Raw genomic sequence first — 9,156 nt, forward strand, 5'->3', positions numbered from 1 at the left:
TGCTCCCCCCTCCCACCTCCCTCTCTACCCGATCCCTCTGGGTCTTCCCAGTGCACCAGGTCCGAGCACTTGTCTCATGCATCCAACCTGGGCTGGTGATCTGTTTCACCCTAGATAATATACATGTTTCGATGCTGTTCTCTACCTTCATTTAATGACCTACCTTCATTTAAATAGCAGTTTTGTCTGAATCCCAAATACTTTTATGTATACATTTTTTAAATTAAAATTTCATTCTCTATGATTTTTGGCAAGTTAATTCCAAAGATTTCACTATTTGCACGCTGAATGTTTTAATTGATAGTTTACTGAGAATTAAGTTTTCCTTGGTGCTCTGACGGTATGTGTGTATATACACTGACATGTCTATATACACATCCTTTTCAGATTACTACATAGGTTTTTTTTTTTTTAAGATATATAAATATATTTTAAAAGATATTTTCTGTTTGTATGGTAAAAACGTGAAATATTTTAATTCTAGAAATCTATTCCCCCAAATGAATATAGTATAAAAAGTAAAGGTATGAAAATATTCCTTTGAGACTAATTCCTAGTAACAGAACTTGGAAATGTTAAAAAATTATTCATAACACTTACTAAAAGTGGTAAGAAAAACTTTATTCAAGGTAAGAGTACTACAGTGGGGTCTTATACTAGGGGAGAGAAATTGAGCTTAAGTCTGACTGGCAGGGACACAGTTGGGATTGATAGCTAAGGAACAGGGTGGGTCCACGGGGTTGCAAACAGAGACTGGGCAACTGAAAAGCAATGAAAAACAGCAACAGGGTGGGTGGACCTCAGGGTGAGGGTGGATTCTGGCTGAACTGAGAGGATCATTGCTGACCTCAGCAAGGGTGATAGGATACTGAGGTGGGTGATAAGGAATTTGGTCTGATACTGAGGGTGGTCCGATCAAGGGTGTGGTATTTTTTCTAAACTCACTTAGCAGATTCTGGCTAAAATTGGACTAACTGGACAGGTGCCCCTGGATAAAGACATGGCCCAAAGTTGGCAGTGCATTAATTAACTACTGCTGCATAACAAATTACCCTAAACTAACAGCTTAAAGTCTCAAAATTTTTGAGATTGTTCCAATCTCAAAAACGACACAATGATCTCTGTTTGTTTCTAAGGCAAACCATTCCATATAACGGTAATCCAAGTCTATGCCCTGACCAGTAATGCTGAAGAACCTGAACTTGAACAGTTCTATGAAGATTTACAAGACCTTTTAGAACTAACACCCAAAAGAGATGTCCTTTATTTATAGGGTACTGGAATGTAAAAGTAGGAAGTCAAGAAACACCTGGAGTAACAGGCAAATTCAGCCTTGGAATGCAGAATGAAGGAGGGCAAAGGCTAATAGAGTTCTGCCAAGAGAATGCACTGGTTATAGCAAACACCCTCTTCAAAAACACAAGAGAAGACTTTACACATGGACACCACCAGGTGGTCAACACTGAAATCAGATTAATTATATTCTTTGCAGCCTAAGATGGGGAAGCTCTATACAGTCAGCCAAAACAAGACCGGGAGCTGACTGTGGCTCAGATCATGAACTCCTTATTGCCAAATTCAGACTGAAATGGAAGAAAGTGGGGAAAACCACTAGACCATTCAGGAGTGACCTAAATTAAATCCCTTATGACTATACAGTGGAAGTGAGAAATAGATTTAAAAGACTAGATCTGAGAGACAGAGTGCCTGATGAACTATGGACAGAGGTTCGTGACATTGTACAGGAGACAGGAATCAAGATCATCCGCAAGAAAAAGAAATGCAAAAAAGCAAAATGGCTGTCTGAGGAGGCCTCACAAATAGTGTGAAAAGAAGGGAAGCGAACAGCAAAGGAGGAAAGGAAAGATATACCCATTTGAGTGTGGACTTCCAAAGAATAGCAAGGAGAGATAAGAAAGCCTTCCTCAGTGATCAATGCAAAGAAATAGAGGAAAACAATAGAATGGGAAAGACTAGAGAACTCTTCAAGAAAATTAGAGATACCAAGGGAACATTTCATGCAAAATGGGCTCAATAAAAGACAGAAATTATAGGGACGTAACAGAAGCAGAAGATATTAAGAAGAGGTGGCAAAAATACACAGAAGAACTGTACAAGAAAGATCTTCATGATCCAAATAATCAAGATGGTGTGATCACTCACCTAGAGCCAGACATCCTGGAATGTGAAGTCAAGTGGGCCTTAGAAAGCATCAGTATGAAAAAATCTAGTGGAGGTGGTGGAATTCCACTTGAGCTATTTCAAATCCTAAAAGATGATGCTGTGAAAGCGCTGCACTGAATACACCAGCAAATTTGGAAAACTCAGCAGTGGCCACAGGACTGGAAAAGGTCAGTTTTCATTCCAATCCCAAAGAAAGGCAATGCCAAAGAATGCTCAAACTACCACACAATTGTACTCATCTCACACACTAGTAAAGTAATGCTTTAAATTCTCCAAGCCAGGCCTCAGCAATACATGAAGTGTGAACTTCCATACGTTCAAGCTGGTTTTAGAACAGGCAGAGGAAACAGAGATCAAATTGCCAACATCCACTGGATCATTGAAAAAGCAAGAGAGTTCCAGAAAAACATCTATTTCTGCTTTATTGACTATGCCAAAGCCTTTGACTGTGTGGATCACAATAAACTGTGGAAAATTCTGAAAGAGATGGGCATACCAGACCAGCTGACCTGCCTCTTGAGAAACCTGTATGCAGGTCAGGAAGCAACAGTTAGAACTGGACATGGAACAACAGACTGTTTCCAAACAGGAAAAGGAAGGTGTCAAGGCTGTATATTGCCAGCCTGCTTATTTAACTTATGTGCAGAGTACATCATGAGAAACGCTGGGCTGGAGGAAACACAAGCTGGAATCAAGATTGCCAGGAGAAATCTCAATAACCTCAGATATGCAGATGACACCACCCTTATAGCAGAAAGTGAAGAAGAACAAAAGAGCATCTTGATGAAATTGAAAGAGGAGAATGAAAAAGTTGAATTCAAGCTCAACATTCAGAAAACTAAGATCATGGCATTTGGTCCCATCGCATCATGGCAAATAGATGGGGAAACAGTGGAAAGAGTGGCTGATTTTATTTTGGGGGATTTCCTTCCAAGACGGCTTACTCACATAGCTGTTGAAACCAGTGTCCTTGCTGGCTGTTGGGAGAAAGCCTCAGTTCTTTCACGCGGGCCTCTCCACTGGGCTACCTGAGTGTTAAGATGCGACTGAGCTGGCTTCTAGCGTGCGTGATCCAAGAGGCTGAGCAAGGAGGCTGCGGTGCCTCTGATGACGTAGTCTCAGACACTTCATGTTCATTTCTACAGCATCCTAACATTGGGAGTGAGCCGCTGAGTCCAGCCCACATGTGAAGGGAAGCATAAGGTCTGCCCTTGAAGGAAAGGATTTGTGGACATAATTTCAAACCACGTGGTACACACATGACCACAAGTTGTTTACATACGTCTCTGTCCAAAATGCATTTTCCTGCCAATGCTTTCAAAGATTTTATCCACTAGAGCATTAACTTGAAGTTCAGGACCTCACCCTTTGCCTGGAGAAGGAAATGGCAATCCACTCCAGTATTTTTGCCTGAGAAATCCCATGGACTGAGAAGTCTGGCAGGCTGCAGTCCATAGGGTCACACAGAGTCAGACACAACTGAACGACTAACACTAGCTTGCCTAACTAAATATATAATTTCAAGGAACCTGCTCAGTTTTGTTTGATTCTCTACTGCTTTAGCATTTTCTATTTTGCTTTTCTCTGGGCTTCCCTGGTAGTTGTTTTTCTCAATGTTAATATTTATTATTTTCTTCCTTCTGTTAGCTTTGGATTTAGTTTGTTCGTTTTTCTAATCAGCAACTCTCCTGTCCCTAAGGGCTGAGTCCTCTGAGCACATGAGGAGGTTTTGTTGGCACTTCTCCATGGGCTTACGTCACTGGGCGTTTGTGAGTTCCTTGACCCATACACAGACCACAGTGATAATTGGCCTTATCCTCAGAGGGGGCTCCCATGATGGTGAGGAGAGGTTTGTTCCCAGAGATGGAGCCAGAAGCAACTGGGGACCCCAGAGGGGCGGCCGCTTGGGCTGTGGATAAGCATTTGGGGCTCCTGGCCTGGGGGCTACTGGTTCCAGCTGGGTGGGAGAGTAGGCTGAACCAGAGCTGAGGCCGCAGGTGAGGATGACCGTCCCTCCTGGAGACACTGAGAGTGACGGCTCCTAGACCTAGCACAATCTGAGCATCCACCCCTAAAAGCGACAGGAGAGAGACAGGGGTTGTTATGGAGCCAAGGACTCTGAGACCCTGCTTGGAGGTGCCCCAAGGATGCAGAGTCCCGGCCCCTGACCTGAGCCATAAGTGAGGAACCTGAGCAGAAGCACCATCCAGGCCATGGTGCGGACCCTCCCAGGTTGTAGCTCCTCAACCTCCTGAGGGGGAGGTGGGGTCCTGGGCCTTTTCATACCTCCCATCCCATCAGGAGGAAGAGGAGCCTCATGCAAATCACTTCCTCCTCTCCCTGCCCAGATCACCTGATGTCCCCTGAGGGGCGCTTCTTGAAGGAGGCAGATGCTGGACCTCACCCAGAGTGGGGACAGCATGCGGAGGAGACCCTGAGTGATGGGGTGACAGCCTTCCCCTAATCAGGCCCCTATCCCCACATCCTTTGTTTCTCAAACCTGAATCCTTCCCTGCAGATGTGAAGCTGAGTGATAATTGGAGGTGCTCCCCCTCCTGCCCCAGCGATCCTGTTCACCCAACACCACGCCCCCCCATGACTGTAAACCTCTCTTCCCTCCCCAGTGGAATCACTTCCTGCTCCTTGTGAGGAGGGTCCTGCTTCTTCCAGCAGGAAACCGAACAGGAAACCAGAGAGTCATATTTGCTCTGTGAAGGGACAGGGGTCTCCCCACCACACGGGCTGTGAAACTCCTGCCAGGCGCCACCCAGTGCATCAGGGCTCGGGGAGTTGACACTCACACCCGTGCCGCCCCAGGCGTGGGGAGATAGCTATCCTGTGCTCAGGGAAACCATCAACAAACCAACCATCAATATACCTACAGATTTTTAGAAGAAAGTTAACAATGCAATCATTACATTGAGATTCTTCCAAAATGTCAGATGAAAATAATAGAAAAACACATGACTCAAAATCAGAAATTAAAATGATCCCGTGTCTAAACAAGTTGGTGTGTACATCATGGAGTGTTCTAAATTCCCTTTCTTCTAAATGGTCTTACATGGAGCAGAAGGACAGTGACGGGCAGGTGAGTGGGTTTAGGATGAACACTTGTGCAGTAAGTTTTGAAGATGGCCACAACATTCTTGTTATCTCCGAGTGAACGACATACAATTTCATGTCCATTTCAGAGCTGCTGCTACGGTGTCTGCTTCACACAGTGTGCTGGTAATTGTGTTCTTTTCTCTTCCTCTTTGTCTGAGGCCTTCCTCTTTGTCTGACTCACATCAGACAAAGGTACGCGTTAGTTGATTTGGAGCCTATTAAGCAAAGTTACTCTGATACAGTAGAAAATGTGCAAGTTTGTGTGCATTAAATTTGAAGATAAGGAAGATTTAATGCTTAAGAGAAAAGGGAGAATTAGAAGGATTGATTGCAGAGTGACTCGTCTCATGTATTTCGGGGTCACCTGAAATGTGAGTTTGTGTCTTCCAGGGTCTGGGGCCATTACCTTCCACCTTTACCTTGACCCACATAAAAAGGTGTAAGGCTCTCAGAGTATAACGTGCCTCAGACCTCATACCCATTCTCCCCGGTTCTCTTTCAGTTTGACTTCTGTGGGGGTGGCTGTTGTTTCAGCTTTTCCCGTCAGATCCCCTCAGCCCGCATGGCAGAGCCTTTTGATGCCTGTCTTTGCTATGGAATAGATTCCAGGGGGTGGGAATCTACACTCTAGGTCCAAGAGAACAGATATTTATCCAACTTCTTTCCAGAGACCCAGGGAGAGATCTGTGGACCTTTGGGGATTAAACTGGGAAAAGTGAGCAAGTGAGGAGTGGCTGTGTAACCAGGAAGGGTTCGTTCTGACTCCACGCTGGATCTGTTTCTATGAATTTAACCCTTGTTTTTGTCATTTTTGTTATCATCGTCATACACAGTGGCCTGCTTCAGAGAACCCTACTCCCTCTGCCTGAGCCTTAAACTAAAGTGCCTTTGTGTAGCTCACAGGGAGATAGTCTGAGCCTGCCCACCTGTGAATGCCTGTAAGAAAGGAAATACCATATCCCCCTGCCTGAGGCTTGCCATTCTAGGGAATAATTGCAAGAATGAAATGGTCTTTTTCACTTTGTTTCCTTACTTTCCCCCTTCTCTCATCCATACAAGAACCTAGAATCCAGGCCCCAAGAAGATGGTTATTTTGAGGTGTTAGTCTGCCAACTTCTGTGTCAGCTGACTTTCCGAATAAAGTTGTATTCCTTTCCTCTTGAATTCATTGACCTGTTGTGAGGTGAGCAGAGTGAGCTTGGACTTGGTAACAGCTGCGAACATGTAGATCAATCTGGCAGGACTGAGGTCACCTTCACAGTATGAGGTTGTCCCCGTCGTGATCTCAGGGCTCCTTTCACTTATTTACATCTGTGTTAATTTCTCAACAATGTTTTCTTGTTTTCACTTCATAAGCCTCTCACCTACTGGGTTAATCATATTCCTAAGTATTTTATTTTTTTGATGCTATCATTAATTGAATTTTTAAAAGTACCCTTTTTGCTTCTTCATTTTTAGTAACTGGAAAACGATAGGTTTTGTAGCATTACTTCTCGTAACCCTGTGGGAGATCCTAACTAGAACAGGTATAGTGTCATGAAGAGTGCTGGTTTTCCTGTTTGTGGGGCAGGTGACAAGCAGTGGGCAGGTGGGAATGTGAGGTGGTGTCTGCAGCCCATGGGCAGTAAGATGACCACACAAAGGGTGACCTGGGATATGTGACCATCTAAGGAACTGAAATGTCCCCAGGTTGCACTCACTACTTTTGGGGGAAGGAAAGGAATGGAACAGGTCTTTTTTTTTGTTTTTCATTTTAAGAAAAAAGTCATCAATGTATCAAGACCTTAATACGTGATATTGTAAAGGCACCAACTATTCTCATATTGGTGTCTGGTGACAATAATTTGTGGAAACTCCACAAGTGAGGAGCAAAGTGAACTTAATCTCCATAACAATAACTCAACATCATATGGCAAGTGTTAGAAAAGAAATTGAACAGGAAGAATCAATGGTGGGTCTTAGCAGTGAGGGCCATGAAGAGGCAGTTGTTCCAAAAGACCCAAATGTAAGATGCACCTTAGATGCTCCCGTGTTGGTGTAGCAGTAACTGAAGGAATCTCCCCAGTGAAGAAAAAGCACAGGCGTTCATGTTGAGGGCCAATGAGAGGGGTCAGAGCTCTAGAAACTCCTGGGAATGGACAGATGCCCCAGGGATGGAGATTAAAGGCTCCCGAGTCAGAGTTCAGATCCGAGATGACCTCAGCCAGACCCCAACCTCAGCCCCTGAATTCAGGGCAAAGAGGCGCTGTGTCCCTAGTGATGGGGACATGAACTTTCTGTTTCCTTTTAGACCTTCTCCTGGGAATGGGCTGCTGGAGGGCCTTCAAGGACAGAGGGGACAGGAGGAGGCTCCATGCCCAGGCAGACCCCTGGATGAGCTGGAGTCGGGGACACAGTAGCAGCAGCAGGTCCAACCAGATGCCGAGCAGGAAGCCGCTGGGCGGCCCCACCTCCCCCAGATGGAAGGGAGTCCATACCATTTCTGTCTAGTTCCCGCAGGCCTGGAGCTCTGGGTGAGCCTGAGAGGCTGTCACAGGAAAGGCAGGAGCAGCAGCCTGGCATCAGCTCAGCCCAGTGATGGCCAAGGAGCCAGAACTCCAGATTTGAGACCTGGGAAATGAGCAGAGACCCCGAGATCTGAAATGGAGCAGGGACCCCCTGCGTCCACTACTAGCATCAGAGAGAAGGAGAGCTGTTGGGACCAGGACCCACACTGGACGCTCTGATGAGTCCAGAATCAGACAGAAGTGTACTGTGTCTCTCTGGTTCTGACCTGACCCATCATGGACTCTGTCCCCAGGGCACCTACCCCTGGCACCAGGGATTTCTGCTCAAGTTGAGAAAATCAGACAATGAGTTGTTGCAAAGGAAATCTGAAGAAGGGGTGAATTAAGAAAGATGTGAACAGAGTTTTCTGGACTAAGTTCCCTGGTGTGATTCTGAACCCAGTCTTAGGCCAAAGAGACAAATGAAGCAGCTGCCTTTGCAGAGGATGTTTCTGCCCCCAGAGCCCAGACTCTGCGTGGACAGCAGGTTTTTGTCTCACTTCCCCCCTGGCTCGGAGCACTGTGGGACTATTAAGGCTGAAATCAAGAGACGCACAGTAATAATCAGCCTCGTCCTCAGCCTGCAGCGAAGTGATGGTCAGGGTGCCTGTGTTGCCAGACTTGGTGCCAGAGAATCGGTCGGGGACCCCCGAGGGTCGTTTGTTACTATCATAGATCAGGGTTTTAGGGGCTGATCCTGGGAGGTGTTGGTACCAGCTCACACCCAATAGCCCAATGTTGCTGCTGCTTCCGGTGCAGGAGATGGTGACCCTCTGGCCCAGGGACGCGGACACAGAGGGCGGCTGGGTCAGCACAGCCTGGGCCCAGGATCCTGGAAGGGGGAGAGACAGAGATGGTGACTCGGGGGTCCAGACACGAGAGCAGGGAGCAGGGCCTGTGAGTCTTCCCAGGGCCCTTCCCCTGTCCCCCCATCCAGTCACCTGTGCAGAGAGTGACCAGGGTGAGGAGCAGAGGGGACCAGGCCATGGTGGACATGGTCACGGCGTCCTGCCTTCTGTGGCCCCACAGCTGAGCAGAGCGTCCCCACACCGCTCCTTCCCCTCTAAATATTCTGAGAGGGGCAGGGTCTTTTCATGCAAATGACCCCCCCCCCCACCCCCCCACCCCCGCCCCAGCTCTCTGACCCACCCTGGGCCCCCGGGTCAGGTCTCTGTGCCTGATTGGGGCCTGGGTGTGGACTGGGGCGGGGCTCTTGGGGCCCAGGGGTGGGAGGTTCCATCTGGGAGCCCTGAGCTGTGGTTGCCTGGCAACCTCAGGGGCTGGCCCGGCTCTCAGCCCACCAACCACCTCAGGAATGGCC

At 47.0% G+C, this 9,156-nt stretch overlaps 1 gene segment (V, D, J or C); it reads right to left on the reverse strand.

Moving 5' to 3' along the window:
- The window catches only part of LOC133056298 (immunoglobulin lambda-1 light chain-like), a 228,975-nt gene extending 220,119 nt beyond the window's left edge, over positions 1 to 8,856 (reverse strand). Inside the window, 2 exon segments of the V gene segment in view lie at positions 8,363 to 8,667; positions 8,777 to 8,856. Coding sequence covers positions 8,363 to 8,667; positions 8,777 to 8,831 — 360 coding nt within the window.
- Positions 8,857 to 9,156: the final 300 nt, after the last annotated feature.

The sequence above is a fragment of the Dama dama genome, chromosome 5 (assembly GCF_033118175.1).
Source record: "Dama dama isolate Ldn47 chromosome 5, ASM3311817v1, whole genome shotgun sequence".
Classification (NCBI taxonomy): domain Eukaryota; kingdom Metazoa; phylum Chordata; class Mammalia; order Artiodactyla; family Cervidae; genus Dama; species Dama dama.